The sequence below is a fragment of the Lepidochelys kempii genome, chromosome 6 (assembly GCF_965140285.1).
Source record: "Lepidochelys kempii isolate rLepKem1 chromosome 6, rLepKem1.hap1, whole genome shotgun sequence".
Classification (NCBI taxonomy): domain Eukaryota; kingdom Metazoa; phylum Chordata; order Testudines; family Cheloniidae; genus Lepidochelys; species Lepidochelys kempii.
In genome coordinates this window covers 29,619,491-29,634,084 of record NC_136385.1, presented here as the reverse complement: position 1 = coordinate 29,634,084, position 14,594 = coordinate 29,619,491, and the positions used below count along the sequence as shown (strand labels likewise).

At 43.5% G+C, this 14,594-nt stretch overlaps 1 protein-coding gene across 1 annotated transcript in view; it reads right to left on the bottom strand.

The window, feature by feature from the left end:
• PTPN5 (protein tyrosine phosphatase non-receptor type 5) overlaps positions 1 to 14,594 on the bottom strand; it is an 89,030-nt gene that overhangs the window by 12,763 nt on the left and 61,673 nt on the right. The window contains exons 8-10 of the mRNA XM_073350621.2: positions 6,560 to 6,639; positions 5,829 to 5,966; positions 2,593 to 2,703 (exon numbers count right to left, since the gene is read on the bottom strand). Of these exons, the coding sequence (XP_073206722.1) occupies positions 2,593 to 2,703; positions 5,829 to 5,966; positions 6,560 to 6,639 (329 nt within the window). The remainder of the gene's footprint in view (positions 1 to 2,592; positions 2,704 to 5,828; positions 5,967 to 6,559; positions 6,640 to 14,594) is intronic.

The window sequence follows — 14,594 nt, the reverse complement described above, 5'->3', positions numbered from 1 at the left end:
TTCTATTTTTTCTCTGGTAGAATCCTACATAACTATATACATAAAAGGGGCCAGATTTACCCCTGCACTAAATGCACATCTGAGCAGAGTTGGCTGAAATCAGGATTTCCAAACAAAACCACATTTTTTAAAATTTTTCACAAAGCAGAAATTCCCATAAGAATTCACTGCCAGGATTCTCGGGGCTTCTTTGCTCCCTTGTGCAGACCCAGGAGCCAAGCCCCGGCTAGAGCCAGGATTCCCAGGACTTTCAAGCTCTCTGCTCCACGGCAGGGAGTCTGGAAACCCTGATATCCCTAGCATGGCAGAGCTGCCCTGCAGTCGCAGACCCTGGTAAGCCTGGAGTCCCCAGCCCAGGAACAGTGCATGTGAAGGAGCTTTCCCAGAGCTGTGGCCCTATACAGTGTGCTTGGCGGGGTTGCCCTGGAGCATTGAACCTTGGAAGTCTGGGGCTCCCGGCCCGCCAAGCAGTCTGCCTGGTGCTTCTTAACTGAAAACTTTTTGTGCTTTTGGTTTTTTTTTGTTGAACTTTTCCATGCAAAACAGACAGACATGTCTTGCAAAAAATTTTATTTGGCTGAAAACTCAATTTTCTGTCAAAAAACAGTTCTGACGGGAAAATTTTGATCAGCCCTGATCGCTAGTATTAAACTGCTGCATTTAACCACAATTCTTGAATAACCTTGTGGACATTGCACCCTGACCGGGATTGTCAATTTCACTGAGATAGCTGCAGTAGCTGAGTGAAATTAACAAAAGCCTTGTCTGTGAGACAAGGGGACTCAAATGGACTTTGGCTCAACTTTATTCTTTCTGTTGTGTCACACTGTCTGAGACATGGTTGTATTTAAGGATTATGCAAGTCTGCACATGCTTGGAAGTAATCTTTCCTTCCCCTTCTCACTTGTCTCAGAGTGTGATCTTCAACTCATCCTCTGCGCCAAATGCATGATTGACAGACTCTCCATGCTCTTGATCCAGACACAGGGTTTCATAAGCCAGCTCCCTGCATATTAGCACATGGCTGGTGAGACTCAAAGCTGTTTGTGTGAAAGGAGGCTTGTTCGCAGTTTGGGAAGCAATTCTGCTTTGCTATACTGAGTTCAGGGCTGGATCTGATACATGAAAAGACGTGTGAAGATTATACGAAGAGACTTTTCCTATTTAAGTATATGCCTTGAGACCATGGAACCTAGTGAGTTGTAAAATAGGATGGTGATATCCTGGATCAGGTAGCAATAGAGTATTTAACAAAATAATTATGTTCTGGAATTCAGTATTCACATGGTGGCATGGCTGTTATTCGTTTGGAAATCTAAGTGTTTTATTTCAAACAGTTAACAGAAAGGATACCGTAATTAGAAAAGTTAACTCTGGGGATGTAGTGGTGGAAAAGTGCTCAACAAGCTACCAGCAGTTTTATTCTGTTTACTGTAGCATATTTCCTTTAAGCAGTTTCAGTGCTAGTTCACCTAACTGCTTAACAGAATAATAAGGATGATACAGATCAAAAAAGGGTTAGCCGCATTGAGCAGTGGTGGAATTACTGTACCACCAGCAACTGCTAAATAGATCGGTGGACACATTACTGAGGGAAACGGGGAGGAGACAACACAGAGGCCAAAGGAGTAGAACAGATGGTCTAGGAGGGACAGGACATTAGACTGAGATTCCTGAGTTCCCTTCCCAGCTCTACTGCATATTCTCAGTGGCACAAAAGTCATCTTAGCTTTCTATATAACATTTTGCACCCAACAATTTGACAAACACAATAGTATACAAGAAGTTTAATAATGTTAATGTGAAGACTAGAAGCACAGTTTAAGCTTTTCCAAGATTAACAGCTTCCAGAGATCTCTACACAACCTTGAAAATGTAAAACCTCACATAAGGCCAAATCCTACGCTAGCATATATCAGTATAGCTCCAGGGAAGCCAATTGAGCGAAGCCAATTTACAGCAGCTGAGGAACTGACCCATATTGCATAAAATTCTTTGTACTCCATACAACATCATCACTAAGTTCATGATGTTAACCTAAAGCCAATGTCTTTAGTATGACTTATAAAGGCCAGTTCAAAGTTAGGTAAGACACTATCCCCAAACTAGCATGTCAGCGCAGAAGACACTTGCACAGAATTACTCACCGGTCTCTTCCAGTGAATGAACACATTCCTGTTACAAGTGGTCTGAAAGTCTTTAGACTGTATGCATTCACTGTCTACATAGATCATAGAATCATAGGGTTGGAAGGGACCTCAGGAGGTCATCTAGTCCAACCCCCTGCTCAAAGCAGGACCAAACCCCAATTTTTGCCCCAGATCCCTAAATGGCCCCCTCAAGGACTGAACTCTCAACCCTGGGTTTAGTAGGCCAATGCTCAAACCACTGAGCTATCCCTCTCCGACTGCTTTTATTATTGGATTGTTTACATTTTTGGGATCTGATCAGGGGCATCACAAATGCAGTAGCGACAAGGGATATATGCACAGTAGTGCACAGTGGATACGATTTGTACTCAGTTCTCCATGAACAGTCCTGTTTAAGGCTTTGAATTTCTACGCTATTGTAAATACATCTGAGCGATCTTACCTTCAGGGTGATGAGTCTTAATCGGTAATCATCTGCTTGTATGACCTGGTCAACTGTGATTTCTATTCCTTCATAGGTGACCTGTTCCTCTGGCCAGTACTCTGTACATTTCTGCATGCAACATAAAATATATTTAAGGAGACACCAACGGTGGTTCCCTTCACTATGCAGAAACTGTGCCAAGTGCATGTTTAGATGGATCAGGACGCAGAATGTTTCTATAACAGGATGCAACTCAACTTTTTATTTTAAATATAGGGGCCAAAGTTTCAGGTAGTCTTCTTTGCAGTCACCTGGTTAAAATCCAATGTGCAATTATCTACCTCACTCACGTGCATAAAACTTGATTTGTGAGTGTGCACCATGTGATGTATATGCACGTTTTAAAATTTCATTTGGGAAGCCCGAAAGAAATGTAGCAGGGTTTATTAATATTCTATTCTATTCATTTTTATTATATAATGACTGATATTCATAAATAATCTGCTCTTTGATCATTAATATTTCTGTGCTGTGCACAAACGGATATGGAAATGTACAGTACACCTTTTCTGTCTCTAATAAAGAGCCATTGCTCTCTGAATTTGAAATTATAAGCTGCATTTCTTTTCCCTACAAAAGGACATGACTGGAAATGATTTTGGAATATAGAGTGTGTTCAAAACCCCACTATAAAATGGGAAAAGATCCTACATCAAAGCAAAGGAACAAAAAGGAAGAAAGTGTCAGAATACAGATTTTAGTTTTGCTAAATCACTTTGGCCAAATCTATGGGCTCATTCAGTGTAACTCAAACAGTCTGAATAACTGAAGCTATAGTCCACATTTAAGGATATATTATGGCATTTGTGCCACAGTGTTGCCTGAGAGGTAATGGAGAGCAAAACTTCCCAGGGAAAGTACTGGGAAAGATTGTCTCTCACCGATACAATTTCTCCTGGGGCTGCTCCGTGCACACGGAGTAGGCCCTCTTCACATCAGCAGAGATTGCTCCCCTTGTAAGCCTATTCCAGGGACCAATGTGGAGGGGGGTCAATTCTGAACAAATGGCTCCCCAGGGATGAAGCAGAGAGCAAGCAGCCCGCATGCTCCCCAGAGTACAGGGGCTGCTATTGTGGGAGGTCTTTGCGCACCCACATAAGTGAAGGGAGAGAGAATACTTGCAAGCCCTCCCTTCTGCAAAATCCAGCACAATCTGGCCCTTAACCTTAAACTTTGTGAGCAAGTTAAAAAAAAATCTGCTGGAAGGGAAGGGCCAAGAACTAAAAAGTGTCTTGAAAAGTTGCTGGGCCAAATTCTCTTATGGTGTAAACGGCTGCTGCTCCATTAATGGAGCCGTGCCACTTCACACTAGAAACAAACGTGGCCCATTATGTCACTGTGAACGCAGACTGAATTTTCCCCCTCCTCCTAAATTGCAGAATCCATGGTAAAAAGCGTCAAATGCGCCAGCAGCTATCAATAGCACAGACGTTATGTTGCTGAAATGAGTGGAGTAGGATCGCCCACACATTTCTGTGGGCTGTCTGTCAGTTTGGATTAGATGTGACAGAGGGCTGGGATACTGAGCTGTTCATCCTCACGTTAGCAAAGCCACTGTGTATAGCAGAAGCACAAAGACTTCCTTACTAGCATCATAGCAGAACAAAGGTTTTAGTTCTGAATCTACGCACTGTGGAGACCTGATATTTATATATTAATATGTATTAGAAAAAAAGGGAATATAGAAGACATTGGCATGGAAGAGCTTACCCTATATTTATGTCTGAATCCCACAGAACCATTTAATTTTTGATACCACAGGTATCAGGAAAGACTCAGTATCTCTCTATGTTAGATATATGCTGCAGCCAGCGTCACTACTGTGTCGGTAGCATGGCCGTGCAGTGTTTCCTGAGGCTGACATGACAGGTGGGATTGTCTGTCGGTGTTGAATAACAGGAAACACTGACGCTAAAGATTATTTTGCATTCTAGTGGTACAACCCAGATGTAAAAACAACAGTGGGAAAGCTTCAGAGCAGAGAAGACAATGAAGGACATGATCGCTTCTTGGTCTCTTCTTCCTTCTCAAGTGTATGGTCGTAAAATTTTCAAAAGGGCCTAAGTGATCTTGAAGTCTAAGTCCCATTTTCTAAAGTGACCTAGGAATTTAGGGCCAGATTTTTAAAGGTAATTGATTTCAATGGGAGTTAGGCACACAGGTACTCCCACTAGGCACCTTTCTGCATCTTCAGGTGCTTAAATACCTTTGAGAATCTGGCCCTAAGTCTCATTGAAAGTCCATGGGAGCTAGGCTCTTCAGACCCAGATTTTTAAAGGTATGTAGACATTGCTCTGCTCAGTGTTGCAATACCTAACTGACTTTGGAGCCTAAGTCTCATTCAAGTGTGACTTTCAACAAGACCAATGGTCCAAAGTGCTTAAATCACTTTTGAAAATGGGACTTAGCTGTCTAAATCACGTAGGCCTTGCAACACTTTAGAAAATTAGCTCCTAAATCATTTGGGCACTTTGAAAATTTTACCCCACTCTTATTTCTGGCCTCACAGTTTCTCCGTTGGTGTTGCAAAGTCCCGTGCTTCCAGAGTTTGCATCACCACTGTTTTGGGATCCTGTGGAATAATGTTATGATACTGGCCACAGGATCCCAAAACAGTGGTGATGCAAACTCTGGAAGTCTGGAACTTTGCAGACAGAATTGTATGGGATGGATTGGTAGAAATACATTCTATAACCACAGACGTTAACTCTCATAAATACCAATTATAGCAGGGGATGATTCAAAAAAGTTTGGAACATCTTAATGGTTGCAATATTTTAACAGCATTTCCCCAAAATGATAAACAACCGGGGCAGTCCTCCACATACAAATCATCTTTAACTGCTTCTCAACATAACTAACATTATAACAAGACATAGTATGTTTAATGAAGCAAGGACAGCTTAATGGAAAAAGGATGCAGAAGATAAGCCAAAATAAATACAGGATAAAGAGGTTCAGTCTCTATTACTCTATTGTTTATAGGTATTCATATACAAAAATTAATAGGTCTTGAACTTGGTGGGGGTGTTGCTTTTGAAACCTTCAGCGATGACTTCAAAAAAGGTAACTGCAAAGCACGATAAACTTTGGTCACTGAACCAACTCATTTATTTCCATGGGTCTGGCACCTGTCCTGTGAAATACCTGCTACAAGAGAGGATTGAGACATAGCTCATATGTAATATCATTACCTCATTCATCTCTTCTATATTGGTAATCATGACAATGATGGGAGAACGCTCCTGCCACACCATTCTCCAGAAATCACTGACAGTATTAACTATGGGTCCCTGAGTAGCAATATATACCTTTTCCTCTTCTCCATAGCCCTGCCAACAAAGCAACAATAAATCACTATCACACAGTGTGCGCACACACGCACATGCCTGGACACGTCAATCTTTACCCAGGGAAAGCTCTCATTGTCTACAATGGGATTATTGCCTGAGTAAAGTCTGCAGTATCAGGTCAACAGTTATCAATCCAAGAGGTATTGTGCTCACGCGCACTCTTCCTCCCGCGCGTACACACACACACACAGGCAAGGTAGAAGGTACAACTTCAGGTTACACAAGCAGCAGGCAATACTACGGCAATGGGATTGATTCATGCTACAACAGCCTGGTGTTAACTCCAGGTCAAATCCTGCAAGCATAATTCCCATTGACTTTGCTGGGAGTTTTGCTTGCATCAGGCCAGTGAGGCAGGGAACTTCATGTCAAAAAATGCAAATATCTTGTTTTTATTGGACCAGAACCTTTACAGTTGCGCTCTGAGGTTCTGCTTCCAATAATAGAAAAACAAGACAGAAAAAGAAACCAAAAAACAAGATGGTCTTTAGAAGCCAATGGACATGGCGATTATTCTTAAATGATCAGTTGCAAACAGTCTATGCAGGTACATTGGACTGCTGAGCTCTTACCCGGATGTAGTTAGCATTGATATATGAGCTAAGAGGATCATCCTGATCAGTTGAGGTAAGGCACACTCTGCTGTGAGGATCTACAGTGTGCAAAGAGAGAGTTAATAGTTATCTGTCAAGAGGAGTAAAAGATTTTTAAGATCGTTTTCTAACCATTAGTAATACAGCTAATTACTCAGGCATATTCATTAGTCGCCACAACAGATACCTGCGATGCTCTAAAGGGGGCACTGGGGAGTCTCTGATTGAAATGTGTGTATATATCACTGCATTTACCTTCAGTGTGCAACTATCAACAGATATTTGCATGCAACAAAATTAAATATCTTACTAAATTAATATTACTGCTCTAAGTAGAGGGGTAGTTCATCATTTATAACTGCAATAGCATTTGAATGATTCTTGGCATTTGACTATGTCATCTATGTCTAAGCTTTGAGATAAATTTCATGTAACGTATGCAAGCTCACTACATTACTGTAATTTGCTTTTGCATTAATTTCATTTTTATGTGCATTAAAGTATTATTTAGCAAATAGTGTTAACAAGTAATGACTTCAGTGAGGCTTTCTGCCTAAGTAAGGACTGAGTAAAAACTGTGTTAGGACCTCAAGATTTGCCCTATTTGGTTTTATAAACTCTATCCCTAACCTTATTTTTTGGCCTTAAATTAAGGCCTTATCTACACAGAATAATTGCACCATTTTCACTATGTTGGTATAGTTAAAGCTATACAACCCGTGCTAGAGTGGATGCAGTTATATTGGTATATCTTAGGGCCTGTCTACACATAAACCACTACAGCAGCACCTCTTCAGGGGTGCTTCTGTAGCACTTCAGGAGAACCCCTCCTGTAATCCACTCCATGGGTAATCCATCTCCCCAAGAGATCGACAGAAGAATTCTCTCATAAACGTAATGCTCACCATCCCAGGAGTTAAGTCAGTTTAACTGGATTTTTCACATCCCTCAGGCCATGTCTACACTACGAAAGTACTCCGATTTTACAGAAGTCGGTTTTTGGGAACAGATTGTATAAAGTTAAGTGCGTGCTTCTACACTAAGCACATTAATTTGGTGGAGTGCATCCACAGTATCGTGGCAAGCATCGACATTCCGAGCGGTGCACTGTGGGTAGCTAGTCCACAGTTCCCGCAGTCCCCGCTGCCCATTGGAATTCTGGGCTGAGCTCCCAATGCCTGATGGGGCCAAAAATTTGTCATGGGTGGTTATGGGTAAATGTCGTCAGTCAACCCTCCCTCCGTGAAAGCAACAGCAGACAATCATTTCGCGCCCTTTTCCCTGGATTGCCTGAGCAGACACCATAGCACCGCAAGCATGGAGCCCGATCAGCTCACCACAGCAGTTATGACAATTGTAAACACCTCGTGCATTATCGTGCAGTTTATGCAGAACCAGCATCTGAAAAACCAGGCGAGGAGGTGATGGCAGCGCGGTGATGAGGACATTAACACAGATTTCTCTAAAACCGCGGTCCCCAGCAATTTGGAGATCATGGTGTTACTGGGCCAGGCTCATACCGTGGAACACCGATTCTGGGCCCGCGAAACAAGCACAGACTCGTGGGACTGCACAGTGTTGCAGGTTTGGGATGATTCCCAGTGGCTTCGAAACTTTCGCATGCATAGGGGCACTTTGATGGAACTTTGTGACTTGCTTTCCTCTGCCCTGAAGCGCAAGAATACCAAGATGAGAGCAGCCCTCACAGTTCACAAGCGAGTGGCAATAGTCCTGTGGAAGCTTGCAACGCCAGACAGCTACTGGTCAGTCAGGAATCAATTCGGAGTGGGCAAATCTACTGTGGGGGTTGCTGTGATGCAAGTAGCCAACGCAATCATTGAGCTGCTGCTATCAAAAGTAGTGAGTCTGGGAAACGTGCAGGTCGTACTAGATGGCTTTGCTGCAATGGGATTCCTCAACTGTGGTGGGGTGATAGATGGAACACATATCCCTATCTTGGGACCAGACCACCAGGGCAGCCAGTACATAAACTGCAAGGGGTACTTTTCAATGGTGCTGCAAGTACTGGTGGATCACAAGGGATGTTTCACCAACATCAACGTGGGATGGCCGGGAAAGGTTCATGACGCTCGCGTCTTCAGGAACTCTGGTCTGTTTAAATGGCTGCAGGAAGGGATTTACTTCCCAGACCAGAAAGTAACTGTTGGGGATGTTGAAATGCCTATAGTTATCCTTGGGGACCCAGCCTACCCCTTAATGCCCTGGCTCAAGAAGCCATACACAGGCACCCTGGACAGTAGCAAGGAGCTGTTCAACTATAGGCTGAGCAAGTGCAGCATGGTGGTAGAGTGTGCATTTGGACGTTTAAAGGGTCACTGGCGCAGTTTACTGACTTGCTCAGACCTCAGTGAAACCAATACTCCCACTGCTATTGCTGCTTGCTGTGTGCTCCACAATCTCTGTGAGAGTAAGGGGGAGATGTTTTTGGCGGGGTGGGAGGTTGAGGCAAATTGCCTGTCTGCTGAATATGTGCAGCCAGACACTAGGGCGGTTAGAAAAGCACAGCAGGAAGCGCTGCGCTTCAGAGAAGCTTTGAAAACCAGTTTCATGACTGGCCAGGGTACTGTGTGACACTTCTGTTTGTTTCTCCTTGATGAAAACCCGCCCCCTTGGTTGACTCTAAATTCCCTGTAAGCCAGCCGCCCTCCACCCTTCGATCACAGCTTGCTTGCAAAGGAAATAAAGTCACTATCATTTAAAAAACATGTATTTTTTATTAATTGATTATAAAAATAGGGAGATAACTCACAAGGTAGCTCAGATGGGGTGTGGGAGGAGGGTGGGAGGGAAGGAAAAGGCCACTTTAAAACTTGCTGAATGACAGCCTTCTGTTGCTTGGGCTGTCCACTGGGGTGGAGTGGTTGGGTGCCCAGAGCCTTCCCCTTCCCCCGTTCTTGGGCGTCTGGGTGAGGAGGCTATGGAACTTGGGGAGGAGGGAGGGCGGTTAAACAGGGGCAGTCTGTGATCCTGCTGCTGTTCATGAAACTCCACCAGACGCCGGAGCATGTCTGTTTGATCCCGCAGTAGCCCCAGCGTTGCCTCATGCCTCCTCTGATCTTCCTGCCGCCACCTCTCCTCACGTTCATCGGCTATTTTCCTGTACTCTGCTATCGTGTCCCTCCACACATTCTGCTGAGCTCTGTCAGTGCCGGACGACTGCATGAGCTCAGAGAACATTTCATCGCGCGTGCGTTTTTTTCGCCGCCTTATCTGAGATGGCCTTTGGGACGGAGGAGGGAGGCTTGAAACATTTGCAGCTGCTGGAGGAAAAAAAGGGAGTGAAGTATTTTAAAAGATACATTTTACAGAACAATGGCTATACTCTTTCACGGTGAACAACACTATTCACATTACATAGCACATGTGATTTTGGTACAAGGTCGCATTTTGCATCTTATATTGAGTGCCTGTGGCTTTGGTGTTAGAGATCACACACGCAGGCCGGGCAACAGAATTCGGTTTGCAGGCGGCCATGGTAAGCCATAGTCTTTTGGCTTCTGCAATCTTCAAAACAGCAGCGCCCTCCGCTCCCATACCAAGCAAAGCATGTTGAGTTGGCCGTTTAGTGCTGCGGTTTTCCTGTTAACGTGCAGCAGCAGAAACCAAACTAACCCCCCACCCCATCCAATTCTCTGGGGTGATCGCTTTACCCCTCACCCCACCACATGGCTGGTATCAGGGAAGATCCCTGCTAGCCAAACGCGAACAGTTCAGCGCCAATGCCCCCCCCCCGCCCCACCGTGTGGCTAACTGCGGGGAGGATTGCTTTTCAGCCACAGGCAAACAGCCCAGTCGGAATGGCCACCTCTGAATGTCCCCTTAATTAAATTCCCCTATTTCAACCAGGTTACCATGAACGATATCACTCTCCTGAGGATAACACAGAGAGATAAAGAACGGATGTTGCTTGAATGCCAGCAAACACCGGGACCATATGCTGCCAGGCTTTGTCATGCAATGATACCAGATTACTTCCTACTAGCATGGCATGGTAAAGTGTCCTACCATGGAGGATGGAATAAGGCTGCTGTCCCCAGAAACCTTCTGCAAAGGCTTTTAGAGTACCTCCAGGAGAGCTTCATGGAGATATCCCTGGAGGATTTCTGCTCCATTCCCAGACACGTTAGCAGACTTTTCCAGTAGCTGTACTGGTCACGAATGCATCTCAAGTCCTCAGGGCTACTTAATCATTAAAAAACGCTTGCTTTTATAACATGTATTATATTTTAAAAGGTACACTTACCAGAGGTCCCTTCTCCGGCTTCATTGGGTTGGGAGGATATTTCAGTCAGGGTGATAAAAAGATCCTGGCTGTCAGGGAGAACGGTGTGATGTGTGCTCTCCTCAAGCTCGTACTCCTTCTCCTCCTCTTCCCCGTCCGCAAAATCTTCAGGCATGGCGGAAAGTACCCCATCATTGGAGTAGATGGACAGGGGTGGAGTAGTGGTGGCAGCCCCCCCCTAGAATTGCATGCAGCTCAGCGTAGAAGCGGCATGTCTGGGGCTCTGTCCTGGAGCATCCGTTTGATTCTTTGGTTTTCTGGTATGTTCGTCTGAGCTCCTTAAGTTTCACGCGGCACTGTGTTGCATCCCTGCTGTAGCCTCTGTCCCTCACGGCTTTGGAGATTTTTTGAAATGTTTTGGCATTTCGTCTTTTGGAATGTAGCTCTGATAGCACGGATTCCTTTCCCCATACAGCGATCAGATCCAGTACCTCCAGTTCGGTCCATGCTGGAGCTCTTTTTCGATTTTAGGACTGCATAGTCACCTGTTCTGATGAGCTCTGCATGGTCACCTGTGCTGATGAGCTCGCCTGGCCAAACAGGAAATGAGATTCAAAAGTTCCCGGTGCTTTTCCTGTACACCTGGCCAATGCATCCGAATTCAGAGTGCCATCCAGAGCGGTCACAATGGTACACTGTGGGATAGCTCCCGGAGGCCAATACCTTCAAATTGCGTCCACACTAATTCGAAATGGCGATGTTGATTTCAGCGCTAATCCCCTCGTTGGGGAGGAGTACAGAAATCGGTTTTAAGAGCCCTTTATGTCGAAAAAAATGGCTTTGTTGTGTGGATAGGTGCAGGGTTAATTCGATTTAACGCTGCTAAATCCGACATAAACTTGTAGTGTAGACCAGGCCTCAGTGACAGAGTAATACTGACTTAATTTCCTAGAGTAGACCAGGTCATATTCATTGGGGAATAAGCCATACCACCGTAACTATTTTTATACCATTGTAACTGCATCCACATCAGGAGGAGTTATACTGGTATAACTATTTTGGTAAAAAAACAAACAAAAAAAACCCCCAACCAATAACTGAAATAGTTATACCAGTATAAAAATAGTGCGCAGACCACACCAAAGTTGACAGTGTCCCTTAAAGTACTGTCATACACTCACAGCACAAAGAAGCAAAACAATGTTAGTTATTTTTCTACAGTCTTTTCTAAGAGTGTTTTGAGCCTACACTAGGTTTTGTAGTAGGATCTCCCTAGGCTGAGATTTTTTAAATTAAAGTGACAGATGATAATACCTAGTTCATAGATACAAATTTTCATCAGTAAATCTCAAAGTAGGTTAGTATCATTAATGCCAGTTTACAGATGGAGATACTGAGGCCCAGAGAGATGAAGCGACTTGCTCTAGTGGCAGAGCCAGGAATAGAACCCAGTTCACCCGAGGCCCATCGCAGTACTCTATTGCTAGGCCACAGTGCCTCCCTAACAATAACACTTATTGAAAAGTCTTACAAAATTTAATAAGGAGTGAAAGCAATGTGGCTGTATACAATTAAATATGGTTGCCTAGAAATTTTGCTTAGAACCAAAAAGACTGAAAGAGAATGATATATAATATCTTTCCTTTTTAGATTTTGACCCTCTATGGAGTTCCATAGCAAGGATAAAATATCACATTCTACAAGATAATCCAAAAAACTATAGAAAAATGATCATTTTCTATTCGATTCTGTGGCACTTTTCCATAAGGGAAGAGGTTTCAGATTTTCTGTCAACATGCAAATTTAGCAGTTTGTGAAACAGCCAAATTAATCTGCTTAGCTTGACACATCTCCAAAATCAAACACACCCTCACCCCTTAAAAAGACTCCCCAAAACTTTGAAATTCTTGATTTTTATTCCAGTCAGTGGAAAAGTCTGATTTCCTCTGGATAAATTCCTTGTTAACATTTATCATCAGTCTAGAGTGGGAGCCAGTCCTCCCATCTAGATGGCTCACAGCAAAGGAAATGAGCATTACCAGATTTTGTAAGACTGAGGTGAAGTTAGCATCAAGAGAACTAGCCTGAGGAATGACCAAGCACTTACTGAATGCACAGGGGAAAAGCTAACTGGAACCTCATTAAAAGTGATAGGACAAGATTTTCAAAAGTGGCTAGCAATTTTGTGTGCTTCCATTTTTGAGTGTTTAACTTGAGACACGTTAAAGAACTCCAATCCTCAAAAAAGTGCTGGACAGCCCCCTTTAGAAATCACGCTCCTTTAAGGTATATCAATTTGGGTTCCCAAATGGAGGCACTCAGATTCACTAGTCATTTTTGAAAATCATCGCTGTAATGTCCAAACTAACGTAAAGTTTGAAAGAAATGATAAAGCACCCAACCGTTAGTATGTTTTAGGACGAAGGTTCTGAAATGTTTGGCTGAGTGTTTTTAACACTTCTGGTCCCAGAAGGGGTATCTATATGGGATTTCTGACTCAGACTGGAAGTTTAAGAGTTGGGGGTTTCAGGAGAAAGCCTATTCTTGCCAGATTTCCACTCCAGTTTTGCAGACTAAAGTGATTTGCATAGTTGATCAGATTCTAATTTCTGGATACTTATTTATCTGAGCCTAACTAGCACTCTGAACCATTTGGGCTTCCCTAACAAAGCTGCAACAGAACTTGATGGCGGCATCTATCTGACAATGGCTTAGAGAAAAGAGAAGGATCTGTCAAAACATTAATATTCAGACACGACATCTTATAATTGTATCACTTTCCAAACTATCTTTAAGTGTGACAGAGGGGAAAACGATAATGGCTGTAAAATCAATCCCAAGCAAAATGTTTCTCAAAATTTCCATTCTTTGCTATAAGTAATAAAAAACCTTACATTTAAAAAAAAAGATGTATTATATTTTCTTGAAGATACTGGGCCAAATCCTGAGGCCCTTATTCATTTTTCACTTGGGGCCTGATCCTGAGAAGTGCTAAGCACATTAGGCCCAATCCAGCACACAGTGATTTAAGTGGGAATCTTGTCATTGACTTTAAAGGGCACTAGACCAATGCCCTTATGACTTATGGCACCTTATGACTCAAGTAATCCCACTGGCTTCAAAGGAAGCACTTGGATAGTAAAATACTGCTCAGCATGAGAAAGGGCGTCAGAATTTAGCCCTTAAACACGAGTTTACCAGAGGAAATGAAGTAAAACCTGAATAAAGCATCAAGATTTTGGGCAACATTTTCAAAAGCACCTAAGTAATTTAGGAGCTTAATTCCTATTTTCAAAAGTGATTTAGGAGCTTGCATCCCATTGGCTTTCAATAAGACTTAAGCACCTAAGGCCACGTCTACACTACCCGCCAGATCGGCAGGTAGTGATCGATCTATCGGGGATCGATTTATCGCGTCTAGTGTAGACGTGATAGATCGATCCCTGATCGCTCTGCCGTCGACTCCGGAACTCCACCACAGCAAGAGGCGGAAGCGAAGTCGACAGGGGAGTGGTGGCCATCGATCCCGCACTGCGAGGACGCGAAGTAAGTGATTCTAAGTCGATTTAAGATACGTCGACTTCAGCTACAGCTATTCTCGTAGCTGAAGTTGCGTATCTTAGATCGATCCCCCCGCCCAGGCCTTAGTCTCTAATGAAAAGGGGACGTGGATGCTCTTGAAAACATTACCCTTGCTCAATGTTAGCTTTAGCCTAGCCGAAGTATCCTGGAGAGGATTTGTGAAATTCATTCCACCAAAAGCAAGAAACT